The sequence below is a fragment of the Oncorhynchus mykiss genome, chromosome 11 (assembly GCF_057628025.1).
Source record: "Oncorhynchus mykiss isolate SJ-2025 chromosome 11, ASM5762802v1, whole genome shotgun sequence".
NCBI lineage: Eukaryota > Metazoa > Chordata > Actinopteri > Salmoniformes > Salmonidae > Oncorhynchus > Oncorhynchus mykiss.
Window position 1 is genome coordinate 843,134 of NC_143032.1, and position 16,244 is coordinate 859,377.

At 47.0% G+C, this 16,244-nt stretch overlaps 1 protein-coding gene across 1 annotated transcript in view; it reads left to right on the forward strand.

Moving 5' to 3' along the window:
- The first annotated feature begins 481 nt into the window (after nt 1-481).
- The window catches only part of LOC110536523 (Golgi reassembly-stacking protein 1), a 38,318-nt gene continuing 22,555 nt past the window's right edge, over nt 482-16,244 (forward strand). The window contains exons 1-2 of the mRNA XM_036934647.2: nt 482-713; nt 13,156-13,236. Coding sequence (XP_036790542.1) covers nt 651-713; nt 13,156-13,236 — 144 coding nt within the window. The 5' untranslated portion in view covers nt 482-650. The remainder of the gene's footprint in view (nt 714-13,155; nt 13,237-16,244) is intronic.

Below are 16,244 nucleotides of genomic sequence, written 5' to 3' on the forward strand. Positions count from 1 at the left end.
GCTCTATATGGTGCTCTGTGGAGGTTGCCTGCTCTGTCACACTTTTTGGGCCTGTTGTGTGGAGGACAGTCTGAGGCCTTTGATTGGGGCAAGAAGCTGGCTGGAATGTCAGCCTTGCGGAGATCAGGCCACCTCTCCAGGGCTCGGCCCCACCCCTCTCCGGCCCTCTCCCCTCCTTTCCCTGGTGCAGGGAGCTGGGTGGATGGCTTTGACGCCCCCTGGTGGACATAAGCGTTCAAATCACCTGTCAATGGACAGGTGTAAAGAACACGTTAAAAATGACCATAACAAGCTTTCAAATGACCTGTTAACTCACACTGGGCAGGTGAAAAAATCACGTGTACAAAAAAATACTTTTGACACTTGTAATAATCATTTGTCAGTTGCCTTTTTCAAGTGTTAAGAGGATTTGTACTTTTTATCTTTTCATACTAATCGAACACAGAGTGGACTTGACATCTTTGCTCCAGGCTGTGAATCCACACCGCTCGATGCGTCTGGCACGTCGTCTCTGTTTGTTACTTTAGCCTGGCTGCATACAGAGTAGTTTCTGTGCGACGTGGAGGCATATCTCCTCGGCTAAGACAACACATTCAAAATGACAGTACTACCTCACCTTAGTTAAAAAACAACTGGAACGGTAGTTTGCGATGGGCATAAGTCAAAGCTCAATAGTACCCGACGGGGGGGCAAGTGGATACCATGTCCATGGGGTAGGTTGCTAAAGATGCTAGCCAGCCTAGCAAACAGTATAGTAGGATTTCAAGACAGTGTGCTGTTTATATATATATATATATATATATATATATATATATATATATATATATATATATATATATATATATATATATATATATTTAGCAGAAATCAACAATTTTGACATCTAGACTGCCTTCTGCTCTGTAACGTTATGTCTGTGATAATGAAGAGGCACTGACACATCTCTTTTCCTCTGCTTGGTTCGTTACACCATCAGCTATACTGTTTACAATCTATTGGTTGCGTTTTGGGGACTAACTTCTGCAGTGCCATGTTATTAGGAGATAACGTTATGTGTGTTATATATGTATAAAGGACGTCACGCTGCTTGCTTTAGTGAGTTCCTCTCGTTTCGGCCCTGACGCGAACCCGGGACCTCTGCCTGGTTCACCCACGTCACCGCCCTACTGAAGCGTTTTACCGGTTGTCACCGCCCTACTGAAGCGTTTTACCGGTTGTCGCGGCGCGAAAAACTAGCTGGAGTAAATTTCACATGTCCCCATGTGCTACATATGTCATTGGGGTACCAGAAGTGTAAATGACGTCATCATTCCCACAATCAGAGTTTGTGCGGACAGATGTCGCCAGCATGTCATTATCCAACAAGGATCATCAACTAGCTGTTATAGAATATGCATAACATGCAGCCTCCAATTGCAACGTATGTCTATGCCCACACATATTGTCTCAAACATTTTCTATTTTTAATAGCCTCAAACACCAAGTTAGTCATACCTAATTTCACACTACCTCATCACTGATAATTCTTCACGTTTTACCTACCGTTGACACGTCCAAACTGCATCTCTTTTCCAATCATTTGATTGATCACAATCAGTTTCATGGGAATATGCATTCAAATCTTCTTGAATTACTGTTTGGTGAGTGAATTAGAGCAGATGATGCCAGTGGTGGAGAAGTACCCAACTGTCAGACTTCTGTAAAAGTAAAGATACCTTCATAGAAAATGACTCAAGTAAAAGTCTAAAAGTATTTGGTTTAAAATATACTTAAGTATCAAAAGTAAAAGTATAAATCATTTCAAATTCTTTATATTAAGCAAACCAGATGGCACCATTTTCTAGTTTTTATTTATTTACGGATAGCCAGGGTCACGCTCCACACTCAGACATCATTGACAAGCAAAACATGTCGGTTTAGTGAGTCCGCCAGATCAGAGACAGTAAGGATGACCAGGGATGTTCTCTGTTTAGTGAGTCCTCCAGATCAGTAGGGATGACCAGGGATGTTCTCTGTTTAGTGAGTCCTCCAGATCAGAGGCAGTAGGGATGACCAGGGATGTTCTCTGTTTAGTGAGTCCGCCAGATCAGAGACAGTAAGGATGACCAGGGATGTTCTCTGGTTAGTGAGTCCTCCAGATCAGTAGGGATGACCAGGGATGATCTCTGTTTAGTGAGTCCTCCAGATCAGAGACAGTAAGGATGACCAGGGATGTTCTCTGTTTAGTGAGTCCTCCAGATCAGTAGGGATGACGAGGGATGTTCTCTGTTTAGTGAGTCCTCCAGATCAGAGGCAGTAGGGATGAGCAGGGATGTTCTCTGTTTAGTGAGTCCTCCAGATCAGAGACAGTAGGGATGACCAGGGATGTTCTCTGTTTAGTGAGTCCTCCAGATCAGAGACAGTAAGGATGACCAGGGATGTTCTCTGGTTAGTGAGTCCTCCAGATCAGTAGGGATGACCAGGGATGTTCTCTGTTTAGTGAGTCCTCCAGATCAGAGGCAGTAGGGATGAGCAGGGATGTTCTCTGTTTAGTGAGTCCTCCAGATCAGAGACAGTAGGGATGACCAGGGATGTTCTCTGTTTAGTGAGTCCTCCAGACCAGTAGGGATGACCAGGGATGTTCTCTGTTTAGTGAGTCCTACAGATCAGTAGGGATGACCAGGGATGTTCTCTGTTTAGTGAGTCCTCCAGATCAGAGACAGTAGGGATGACCAGGGATGTTCTCTGTTTAGTGAGTCCTCCTGATCAGAGACAGTAGGGATGACCAGGGATTTTCTCTGTTTAGTGAGTCCTCCAGATCAGAGGCAGTAGGGATGACCAGGGATTTTCTCTGTTTAGTGAGTCCTCCAGATCAGAGACAGTAGGGATGACCAGGGATGTTCTCTGTTTAGTGAGTCCTCCAGATCAGAGACAGTAGGGATGACCAGGGATATTCTCTGTTTAGTGAGTCCTCCAGATCAGAGACAGTAGGGATGACCAGGGATGTTCTCTGTTTAGTGAGTCCTCCAGATCAGAGACAGTAGGGATGACCAGGGATGTTCTCTGTTTAGTGAGTCCGCCAGATCAGAGACAGTAAGGATGACCAGGGATGTTCTCTGGTTAGTGAGTCCTCCAGATCAGTAGGGATGACCAGGGATGATCTCTGTTTAGTGAGTCCTCCAGATCAGAGACAGTAAGGATGACCAGGGATGTTCTCTGTTTAGTGAGTCCTCCAGATCAGTAGGGATGACGAGGGATGTTCTCTGTTTAGTGAGTCCTCCAGATCAGAGGCAGTAGGGATGAGCAGGGATGTTCTCTGTTTAGTGAGTCCTCCAGATCAGAGACAGTAAGGATGACCAGGGATGTTCTCTGGTTAGTGAGTCCTCCAGATCAGTAGGGATGACCAGGGATGTTCTCTGTTTAGTGAGTCCTCCAGATCAGAGGCAGTAGGGATGAGCAGGGATGTTCTCTGTTTAGTGAGTCCTCCAGATCAGAGACAGTAGGGATGACCAGGGATGTTCTCTGTTTAGTGAGTCCTCCAGACCAGTAGGGATGACCAGGGATGTTCTCTGTTTAGTGAGTCCTCCAGATCAGAGACAGTAGGGATGACCAGGGATGTTCTCTGTTTAGTGAGTCCTCCTGATCAGAGACAGTAGGGATGACCAGGGATTTTCTCTGTTTAGTGAGTCCTCCAGATCAGAGGCAGTAGGGATGACCAGGGATTTTCTCTGTTTAGTGAGTCCTCCAGATCAGAGACAGTAGGGATGACCAGGGATGTTCTCTGTTTAGTGAGTCCTCCAGATCAGAGACAGTAGGGATGACCAGGGATATTCTCTGTTTAGTGAGTCCTCCAGATCAGAGACAGTAGGGATGACCAGGGATGTTCTCTGTTTAGTGAGTCCTCCAGATCAGAGACAGTAGGGATGACCAGGGATGTTCTCTGTTTAGTGAGTCCTCCAGATCAGAGGCAGTAGGGACGACCAGGGATGTTCTCTGTTTAGTGAGTCCTACAGATCAGAGGCAGTAGGGATGACCAGGGATGTTCTCTGTTTAGTGAGTCCTCCAGATCAGAGACAGTAGGGACGACCAGGGATGTTCTCTGTTTAGTGAGTCCTCCAGATCAGAGGCAGTAGGGATGACCAGGGATGTTCTCTGTTTAGTGAGTCCTCCAGACCAGAGGCAGTAGGGATGACCAGGGATTTTCTCTGTTTAGTGAGTCCTCCAGATCAGAGACAGTAGGGATGACCAGGGATGTTCTCTGTTTAGTGAGTCCTCCAGATCAGAGACAGTAGGGATGACCAGGGATATTCTCTGTTTAGTGAGTCCTCCAGATCAGAGACAGTAGGGATGACCAGGGATGTTCTCTGTTTAGTGAGTCCTCCAGATCAGAGACAGTAGGGATGACCAGGGATGTTCTCTGTTTAGTGAGTCCGCCAGATCAGAGACAGTAAGGATGACCAGGGATGTTCTCTGGTTAGTGAGTCCTCCAGATCAGTAGGGATGACCAGGGATGATCTCTGTTTAGTGAGTCCTCCAGATCAGAGACAGTAAGGATGACCAGGGATGTTCTCTGTTTAGTGAGTCCTCCAGATCAGTAGGGATGACGAGGGATGTTCTCTGTTTAGTGAGTCCTCCAGATCAGAGGCAGTAGGGATGAGCAGGGATGTTCTCTGTTTAGTGAGTCCTCCAGATCAGAGACAGTAAGGATGACCAGGGATGTTCTCTGGTTAGTGAGTCCTCCAGATCAGTAGGGATGACCAGGGATGTTCTCTGTTTAGTGAGTCCTCCAGATCAGAGGCAGTAGGGATGAGCAGGGATGTTCTCTGTTTAGTGAGTCCTCCAGATCAGAGACAGTAGGGATGACCAGGGATGTTCTCTGTTTAGTGAGTCCTCCAGACCAGTAGGGATGACCAGGGATGTTCTCTGTTTAGTGAGTCCTACAGATCAGTAGGGATGACCAGGGATGTTCTCTGTTTAGTGAGTCCTCCAGATCAGAGACAGTAGGGATGACCAGGGATGTTCTCTGTTTAGTGAGTCCTCCTGATCAGAGACAGTAGGGATGACCAGGGATTTTCTCTGTTTAGTGAGTCCTCCAGATCAGAGGCAGTAGGGATGACCAGGGATTTTCTCTGTTTAGTGAGTCCTCCAGATCAGAGACAGTAGGGATGACCAGGGATGTTCTCTGTTTAGTGAGTCCTCCAGATCAGAGACAGTAGGGATGACCAGGGATATTCTCTGTTTAGTGAGTCCTCCAGATCAGAGACAGTAGGGATGACCAGGGATGTTCTCTGTTTAGTGAGTCCTCCAGATCAGAGACAGTAGGGATGACCAGGGATGTTCTCTGTTTAGTGAGTCCTCCAGATCAGAGGCAGTAGGGACGACCAGGGATGTTCTCTGTTTAGTGAGTCCTCCAGATCAGAGGCAGTAGGGATGACCAGGGATGTTCTCTGTTTAGTGAGTCCTCCAGATCAGAGACAGTAGGGACGACCAGGGATGTTCTCTGTTTAGTGAGTCCTCCAGATCAGAGGCAGTAGGGATGACCAGGGATGTTCTCTGTTTAGTGAGTCCTCCAGACCAGAGGCAGTAGGGATGACCAGGGATGTTCTCTGTTTAGTGAGTCCTCCAGATCAGTAGGGATGACGAGGGATGTTCTCTGTTTAGTGAGTCCTCCAGATCAGAGGCAGTAGGGATGACCAGGGATGTTCTCTGTTTAGTGAGTCCGCCAGATCAGAGACAGTAAGGATGACCAGGGATGTTCTCTGGTTAGTGAGTCCTCCAGATCAGTAGGGATGACCAGGGATGATCTCTGTTTAGTGAGTCCTCCAGATCAGAGACAGTAAGGATGACCAGGGATGTTCTCTGTTTAGTGAGTCCTCCAGATCAGTAGGGATGACGAGGGATGTTCTCTGTTTAGTGAGTCCTCCAGATCAGAGGCAGTAGGGATGAGCAGGGATGTTCTCTGTTTAGTGAGTCCTCCAGATCAGAGACAGTAGGGATGACCAGGGATGTTCTCTGTTTAGTGAGTCCTCCAGATCAGAGACAGTAAGGATGACCAGGGATGTTCTCTGGTTAGTGAGTCCTCCAGATCAGTAGGGATGACCAGGGATGTTCTCTGTTTAGTGAGTCCTCCAGATCAGAGGCAGTAGGGATGAGCAGGGATGTTCTCTGTTTAGTGAGTCCTCCAGATCAGAGACAGTAGGGATGACCAGGGATGTTCTCTGTTTAGTGAGTCCTCCAGACCAGTAGGGATGACCAGGGATGTTCTCTGTTTAGTGAGTCCTACAGATCAGTAGGGATGACCAGGGATGTTCTCTGTTTAGTGAGTCCTCCAGATCAGAGACAGTAGGGATGACCAGGGATGTTCTCTGTTTAGTGAGTCCTCCTGATCAGAGACAGTAGGGATGACCAGGGATTTTCTCTGTTTAGTGAGTCCTCCAGATCAGAGGCAGTAGGGATGACCAGGGATTTTCTCTGTTTAGTGAGTCCTCCAGATCAGAGACAGTAGGGATGACCAGGGATGTTCTCTGTTTAGTGAGTCCTCCAGATCAGAGACAGTAGGGATGACCAGGGATATTCTCTGTTTAGTGAGTCCTCCAGATCAGAGACAGTAGGGATGACCAGGGATGTTCTCTGTTTAGTGAGTCCTCCAGATCAGAGACAGTAGGGATGACCAGGGATGTTCTCTGTTTAGTGAGTCCGCCAGATCAGAGACAGTAAGGATGACCAGGGATGTTCTCTGGTTAGTGAGTCCTCCAGATCAGTAGGGATGACCAGGGATGATCTCTGTTTAGTGAGTCCTCCAGATCAGAGACAGTAAGGATGACCAGGGATGTTCTCTGTTTAGTGAGTCCTCCAGATCAGTAGGGATGACGAGGGATGTTCTCTGTTTAGTGAGTCCTCCAGATCAGAGGCAGTAGGGATGAGCAGGGATGTTCTCTGTTTAGTGAGTCCTCCAGATCAGAGACAGTAAGGATGACCAGGGATGTTCTCTGGTTAGTGAGTCCTCCAGATCAGTAGGGATGACCAGGGATGTTCTCTGTTTAGTGAGTCCTCCAGATCAGAGGCAGTAGGGATGAGCAGGGATGTTCTCTGTTTAGTGAGTCCTCCAGATCAGAGACAGTAGGGATGACCAGGGATGTTCTCTGTTTAGTGAGTCCTCCAGACCAGTAGGGATGACCAGGGATGTTCTCTGTTTAGTGAGTCCTACAGATCAGTAGGGATGACCAGGGATGTTCTCTGTTTAGTGAGTCCTCCAGATCAGAGACAGTAGGGATGACCAGGGATGTTCTCTGTTTAGTGAGTCCTCCTGATCAGAGACAGTAGGGATGACCAGGGATTTTCTCTGTTTAGTGAGTCCTCCAGATCAGAGGCAGTAGGGATGACCAGGGATTTTCTCTGTTTAGTGAGTCCTCCAGATCAGAGACAGTAGGGATGACCAGGGATGTTCTCTGTTTAGTGAGTCCTCCAGATCAGAGACAGTAGGGATGACCAGGGATATTCTCTGTTTAGTGAGTCCTCCAGATCAGAGACAGTAGGGATGACCAGGGATGTTCTCTGTTTAGTGAGTCCTCCAGATCAGAGACAGTAGGGATGACCAGGGATGTTCTCTGTTTAGTGAGTCCTCCAGATCAGAGGCAGTAGGGACGACCAGGGATGTTCTCTGTTTAGTGAGTCCTCCAGATCAGAGGCAGTAGGGATGACCAGGGATGTTCTCTGTTTAGTGAGTCCTCCAGATCAGAGACAGTAGGGACGACCAGGGATGTTCTCTGTTTAGTGAGTCCTCCAGATCAGAGGCAGTAGGGATGACCAGGGATGTTCTCTGTTTAGTGAGTCCTCCAGACCAGAGGCAGTAGGGATGACCAGGGATGTTCTCTGTTTAGTGAGTCCTCCAGATCAGTAGGGATGACCAGGGATGTTCTCTGTTTAGTGAGTCCTCCAGATCAGAGGCAGTAGGGATGACCAGGGATGTTCTCTGTTTAGTGAGTCCGCCAGATCAGAGACAGTAAGGATGACCAGGGATGTTCTCTGGTTAGTGAGTCCTCCAGATCAGTAGGGATGACCAGGGATGATCTCTGTTTAGTGAGTCCTCCAGATCAGAGACAGTAAGGATGACCAGGGATGTTCTCTGTTTAGTGAGTCCTCCAGATCAGTAGGGATGACGAGGGATGTTCTCTGTTTAGTGAGTCCTCCAGATCAGAGGCAGTAGGGATGAGCAGGGATGTTCTCTGTTTAGTGAGTCCTCCAGATCAGAGACAGTAGGGATGACCAGGGATGTTCTCTGTTTAGTGAGTCCTCCAGATCAGAGACAGTAAGGATGACCAGGGATGTTCTCTGGTTAGTGAGTCCTCCAGATCAGTAGGGATGACCAGGGATGTTCTCTGTTTAGTGAGTCCTCCAGATCAGAGGCAGTAGGGATGAGCAGGGATGTTCTCTGTTTAGTGAGTCCTCCAGATCAGAGACAGTAGGGATGACCAGGGATGTTCTCTGTTTAGTGAGTCCTCCAGACCAGTAGGGATGACCAGGGATGTTCTCTGTTTAGTGAGTCCTACAGATCAGTAGGGATGACCAGGGATGTTCTCTGTTTAGTGAGTCCTCCAGATCAGAGACAGTAGGGATGACCAGGGATGTTCTCTGTTTAGTGAGTCCTCCTGATCAGAGACAGTAGGGATGACCAGGGATTTTCTCTGTTTAGTGAGTCCTCCAGATCAGAGGCAGTAGGGATGACCAGGGATTTTCTCTGTTTAGTGAGTCCTCCAGATCAGAGACAGTAGGGATGACCAGGGATGTTCTCTGTTTAGTGAGTCCTCCAGATCAGAGACAGTAGGGATGACCAGGGATATTCTCTGTTTAGTGAGTCCTCCAGATCAGAGACAGTAGGGATGACCAGGGATGTTCTCTGTTTAGTGAGTCCTCCAGATCAGAGACAGTAGGGATGACCAGGGATGTTCTCTGTTTAGTGAGTCCTCCAGATCAGAGGCAGTAGGGACGACCAGGGATGTTCTCTGTTTAGTGAGTCCTCCAGATCAGAGGCAGTAGGGATGACCAGGGATGTTCTCTGTTTAGTGAGTCCTCCAGATCAGAGACAGTAGGGACGACCAGGGATGTTCTCTGTTTAGTGAGTCCTCCAGATCAGAGGCAGTAGGGATGACCAGGGATGTTCTCTGTTTAGTGAGTCCTCCAGACCAGAGGCAGTAGGGATGACCAGGGATGTTCTCTGTTTAGTGAGTCCTCCAGATCAGTAGGGATGACCAGGGATGTTCTCTGTTTAGTGAGTCCTCCAGACCAGAGGCAGTAGAGATGACCATGGATGTTCTCTGTTTAGTGAGTCCTCCAGATCAGTAGGGATGACCAGGGATGTTCTCTGTTTAGTGAGTCCTCCAGATCAGTAGGGATGACCAGGGATGTTCTCTGTTTAGTGAGTCCTCCAGATCAGAGACAGTAGGGATGACCAGGGATGTTCTCTGTTTAGTGAGTCCTCCTGATCAGAGGCAGTAGGGATGACCAGGGATGTTCTCTGTTTAGTGAGTCCTCCAGATCAGAGACAGTAGGGATGACCAGGGATGTTCTCTGTTTAGTGAGTCCTCCAGATCAGAGGCAGTAGGGATGACCAGGGATGTTTTCTGTTTAGTGAGTCCACCAGATCAGAGACAGTAGGGATGACCAGGGATGTTCTCTGTTTAGTGAGTCCTCCACATCAGAGGCAGTAGGGATGACCAGAAATGTTCTCTGTTTAGTGAGTCCTCCAGATCAGAGGCAGTAGGGATGACCAGAAATGTTCTCTGTTTAGTGAGTCCTCCAGATCAGAGGCAGTAGGGATGACCAGGGATATTCTCTGTTTAGTGAGTCCTCCAGATCAGAGGCAGTAGGGATGACCAGGGATGTTCTCTGTTTAGTGAGTCCTCTAGATCAGAGGCAGTAGAGATGACCAGGGATGTTCTCTGTTTAGTGAGTCCTCCAGACCAGAGGCAGTAGGGATGACCAGGGATGTTCTCTGTTTAGTGAGTCCTCCAGATCAGTAGGGATGACCAGGGATGTTCTCTGTTTAGTGAGTCCTCCAGATCAGTAGGGATGACCAGGGATGTTCTCTGTTTAGTGAGTCCTCCAGACCAGAGGCAGTAGAGATGACCATGGATGTTCTCTGTTTAGTGAGTCCTCCAGATCAGTAGGGATGACCAGGGATGTTCTCTGTTTAGTGAGTCCTCCAGATCAGTAGGGATGACCAGGGATGTTCTCTGTTTAGTGAGTCCTCCTGATCAGAGGCAGTAGGGATGACCAGGGATGTTCTCTGTTTAGTGAGTCCTCCAGATCAGAGGCAGTAGGGATGACCAGGGATGTTCTCTGTTTAGTGAGTCCTCCAGATCAGAGGCAGTAGGGATGACCAGGGATGTTCTCTGTTTAGTGAGTCCTCCAGATCAGAGACAGTAGGGATGACCAGGGATGTTCTCTGTTTAGTGAGTCCTCCAGACCAGAGGCAGTAGGGATGACCAGGGATGTTCTCTGTTTAGTGAGTCCTCCAGATCAGTAGGGATGACCAGGGATGTTCTCTGTTTAGTGAGTCCTCCAGATCAGTAGGGATGACCAGGGATGTTCTCTGTTTAGTGAGTCCTCCAGACCAGAGGCAGTAGAGATGACCATGGATGTTCTCTGTTTAGTGAGTCCTCCAGATCAGTAGGGATGACCAGGGATGTTCTCTGTTTAGTGAGTCCTCCAGATCAGTAGGGATGACCAGGGATGTTCTCTGTTTAGTGAGTCCTCCAGATCAGAGACAGTAAGGATGACCAGGGATGTTCTCTGTTTAGTGAGTCCTCCAGATCAGAGGCAGTAGGGATGACCAGGGATGTTCTCTGTTTAGTGAGTCCTCCAGATCAGAGGCAGTAGGGATGACCAGGGATGTTCTCTGTTTAGTGAGTCCTCCAGATCAGAGACAGTAGGGATGACCAGGGATGTTCTCTGTTTAGTGAGTCCTCCAGATCAGAGACAGTAGGGATGACCAGGGATGTTCTCTGTTTAGTGAGTCCTCCAGATCAGAGGCAGTAGGGACGACCAGGGATGTTCTCTGTTTAGTGAGTCCTCCAGATCAGACGCAGTAGGGATGACCAGGGATGTTCTCTGTTTAGTGAGTCCTCCAGATCAGAGACAGTAGGGACGACCAGGGATGTTCTCTGTTTAGTGAGTCCTCCAGATCAGTAGGGATGACCAGGGATGTTCTCTGTTTAGTGAGTCCTCCAGATCAGTAAGGATGACCAGGGATTTTCTCTGTTTAGTGAGTCCTCCAGATCAGAGGCAGTAGGGATGACCAGGGATTTTCTCTGTTTAGTGAGTCCTCCAGATCAGAGACAGTAGGGATGACCAGGGATGTTCTCTGTTTAGTGAGTCCTCCAGATCAGAGACAGTAGGGACGACCAGGGATGTTCTCTGTTTAGTGAGTCCTCCAGATCAGAGGCAGTAGGGATGACCAGGGATGTTCTCTGTTTAGTGAGTCCTCCACATCAGAGGCAGTAGGGATGACCAGGGATGTTCTCTGTTTAGTGAGTCCTCCAGATCAGAGGCAGTAGGGATGACCAGGGATGTTCTCTGTTTAGTGAGTCCTCCAGATCAGAGGCAGTAGGGATGACCAGGGATGTTCTCTGTTTAGTGAGTCCTCCAGATCAGAGACAGTAGGGATGACCAGGGATGTTCTCTGTTTAGTGAGTCCTCCAGATCAGAGACAGTAGGGATGACCAGGGATGTTCTCTGTTTAGTGAGTCCTCCAGATCAGAGGCAGTAGGGACGACCAGGGATGTTCTCTGTTTAGTGAGTCCTCCAGATCAGAGGCAGTAGGGATGACCAGGGATGTTCTCTGTTTAGTGAGTCCTCCAGATCAGAGACAGTAGGGATGACCAGGGATGTTCTCTGTTTAGTGAGTCCTCCAGATCAGAGGCAGTAGGGATGACCAGGGATGTTCTCTGTTTAGTGAGTCCTCTAGATCAGAGGCAGTAGAGATGACCAGGGATATTCTCTGTTTAGTGAGTCCTTCAGATCAGAGACAGTAGAGATGACCAGGGATGTTCTCTGTTTAGTGAGTCCTCCAGATCAGAGACAGTAGGGACGACCAGGGATGTTCTCTGTTTAGTGAGTCCTCCAGATCAGAGACAGTAGGGATGACCAGGGATGTTCTCTGTTTAGTGAGTCCTCTAGATCAGAGACAGTAGGGACGACCAGGGATGTTCTCTGTTTAGTGAGTCCTCCAGATCAGAGACAGTAGGGATGACCAGGGATGTTGTCTGTTTAGTGAGTCCTCCAGATCAGAGACAGTAGGGATGACCAGGGATGTTCGGTTGATCAAATCAAATGTTATTTGTCACGTGCGCCGAATACAACAGGTGTAGGTAGACCTTACAGTGAAATGCTGAATACAACAGGTACCTTACAGTGAAATGCTTACTTACAAGCCCTTAACCAACAATGCGGTTAGTCGAGGTAATTGAGGTAATGTGTACCTGTATGTAGAGTTATTAAAGTAACTATGCATAGATAATAACAGAGTAGCAGCAGTATAAAAGATGGTGGGGGGGCAATGCAAATAGTCTGGGTAGCCATTAGAGTAGATGTTCAGGAGTCTTATGGTGTGGGGTGCATGAATTGGAATATTTTTCTGTCCTGCTAAGCATTCAAAAATGTAAAATTTCAGACGTGCGGCAATGTTTTTTTGGACAGCAGTGGCATCTTCCGTGTTGACCTCCCATGAACACCCTTCTTGTTTAGTGTTTTATTTATGCGCAGTTTGAGCAACTGGAAGTGACGTTGCAGGCTAGCTCAGTGCTGCCCCCTCTCAATGATTAACTCAAGTTGAAGGTCAACCGGGGTACTGCAGGCTGCCATTAACAAATAAATTATCCTTATGACTTCTTCTGTGTGCGATTTTTGTTTTTGTAAATAATCGGTTCAAGGACATGTTAGAAACCAAGGTGTTAGAAACCATCTCTTGGTACCATGATTGTATTTATTTACACCAAGATTGACCACGGATATTGTCATTTTTCCTGTTCACTATCCAATTTTGTTAAAACAATACCTGCAGTACCACGGCCTGCCTTGAACTTCAGTGGCTTCAATGAGAGGAGGCAGTCATTGTCCCCTGGATGAAACCTGCTGTAAACACATGTTATCTAACTTATTAGGCTACTCTATTTCCAGATCCAAGAGAACTCCCCTGCACACCATGCTGGTTTGGAGCCATTCTTTGACTTCATCCTATCAATAGGAAACACCAGACTGGTGAGTTATTGGGACAGAGGGATTCATTAACACCATACTGGTGAGTTATGGGGACAGAGGGATTCATTAACATCAGACTGGTGAGTTATGGGGACAGAGGGATTCATTAACACCAGACTGGTGAATTATTGGGACAGAGGGATTCATTAACACCAGACTGGTGAGTTATGGGGACAGAGGGATTCATTAACACCAGACTGGTGACTTATGGAGACAGAGGGATTCATTAACACCAGAATGGTGAGTTATGGGGACAGATGGATTCATTAACACCAGACTGGTGAGTTATTGGGACAGAGGGATTCATTAACACCAGACTGGTGTGTTATGGAGACAGAAGGATTCATTAACACCAGACTGGTGAGTTATGGGGACAGAGGGATTCATTAACACCAGACTGGTGAGTTATGGGGACAGAGGGATTCATTAACACCAGACTGGTAAGTTATGGAGACAGAGGGATTCATTAGGTGTGTGGGTACTGTCACTGTTTCTTTATGAACAGGTTTGTGGGTACTATCACTGTGTCTTTATGAACAGGTGTGTGGGTACTATCACTGTTTCTTTATGAACAGGTGTGTGGGTTCCTGTCACTGTTTCTTTATGAACAGGTGTGTGGGTACCTGTCACTGTTTCTTTATGAACAGGTGTGTGGGTACCTGTCACTGTTTCTTTATGAACAGGTGTGTGGGTACTGTCACTGTTTCTTTATGAACAGGTGTGTGGGTACTATCATTGTTTCTTTATGAACAGGTGTGTGGGTACCTGTCACTGTGTCTTTATGAATAGGTGTGTGGGTACTGTCACTGTGTCTTTATGAACAGGTGTGTGGGTACTGTCACTGTTTCTTTATGAACAGGTGTGTGGGTACCTGTCACTGTGTCTTTATGAACAGGTGTGTGGGTACCTGTCACTGTGTCTTTATGAACAGGTGTGTGGGTTCCTGTCACTGTTTCTTTATGAACAGGTGTGTGGGTACTGTCACTGTGTCTTTATGAACAGGTGTGTGGGTACCTGTCACTGTTTCTTTATGAACAGGTGTGTGGGTACCTGTCACTGTGTCTTTATGAACAGGTGTGTGGGTACCTGTCACTGTGTCTTTATGAACAGGTGTGTGGGTTCCTGTCACTGTTTCTTTATGAACAGGTGTGTGGGTACTATCACTGTGTCTTTATGAACAGGTGTGTGGGTACTGTCACTGTGTCTTTATGAACAGGTGTGTGGGTTCCTGTCACTGTTTCTTTATGAACAGGTGTGTTAGTACTGTCACTGTTTCTTTATGAACAGGTGTGTGGGTACTGTCACTGTTTCTTTATGAACAGGTGTGTGGGTACTATCACTGTGTCTTTATGAACAGGTGTGTGGGTTCATGTCACTGTTTCTTTATGAACAGGTGTGTTAGTACTGTCACTGTTTCTTTATGAACAGGTGTGTGGGTACTGTCACTGTTTCTTTATGAACAGGTGTGTGGGTACTGTCACTGTTTCTTTATGAACAGGTGTGTGGGTACTGTCACTGTGTCTTTATGAACAGGTGTGTGGGTACTGTCACTGTTTCTTTATGAACAGGTGTGTTAGTACTGTCACTGTGTCTTTATGAACAGGTGTGTGGGTACTGTCACTGTTTCTTTATGAACAGGTGTGTGGGTACCTGTCACTGTGTCTTTATGAACAGGTGTGTGGGTACCTGTCACTGTTTCTTTATGAACAGGTGTGTGGGTACCTGTCACTGTTTCTTTATGAACAGGTGTGTGGGTACTGTCACTGTTTCTTTATGAACAGGTGTGTGGGTACCTGTCACTGTTTCTTTATGAACAGGTGTGTTAGTACTGTCACTGTTTCTTTATGAACAGGTGTGTGGGTTCCTGTCACTGTTTCTTTATGAACAGGTGTGTGGGTACCTGTCACTGTTTCTTTATGAACAGGTGTGTGGGTTCCTGTCACTGTTTCTTTATGAACAGGTATGTGGGTACTGTCACTGTTTCTTTATGAACAGGTATGTGGGTACCTGTCACTGTTTCTTTATGAACAGGTGTGTGGGTACTGTCACTGTTTCTTTATGAACAGGTGTGTGGGTACTGTCACTGTGTCTTTATGAACAGGTGTGTGGGTACTGTCACTGTGTCTTTATGAACAGGTGTGTGGGTACTGTCACTGTGTCTTTATGAACAGGTGTGTGGGTTCCTGTCACTGTTTCTTTATGAACAGGTGTGTGGGTTCCTGTCACTGTTTCTTTATGAACAGGTATGTGGGTTCCTGTCACTGTTTCTTTATGAACAGGTGTGTGGGTTCCTGTCACTGTTTCTTTATGAACAGGTGTGTGGGTACTGTCACTGTGTCTTTATGAACAGGTGTGTTAGTACTATCACTGTGTCTTTATGAACAGGTGTGTGGGTACTGTCACTGTTTCTTTATGAACAGGTGTGTGGGTTCCTGTCACTGTTTCTTTATGAACAGGTGTGTGGGTACTGTCACTGTGTCTTTATGAACAGGTGTGTGGGTACTATCACTGTGTCTTTATGAACAGGTGTGTGGGTACTGTCACTGTGTCTTTATGAACAGGTGTGTGGGTTCCTGTCACTGTTTCTTTATGAACAGGTGTGTTAGTACTGTCACTGTTTCTTTATGAACAGGTGTGTGGGTTCCTGTCACTGTTTCTTTATGAACAGGTGTGTGGGTTCCTGTCACTGTTTCTTTATGAACAGGTATGTGGGTACCTGTCACTGTTTCTTTATGAACAGGTGTGTTAGTACTGTCACTGTGTCTTTATGAACAGGTGTGTTAGTACTGTCACTGTTTCTTTATGAACAGGTGTGTGGGTACCTGTCACTGTGTCTTTATGAACAGGTGTGTTAGTACTGTCACTGTTTCTTTATGAACAGGTATGTGGGTACCTGTCACTGTGTCTTTATGAACAGGTGTGTGGGTACCTGTCACTGTTTCTTTATGAACAGGTGTGTTAGTACTGTCACTGTGTCTTTATGAACAGGTGTGTGGGTACCTGTCACT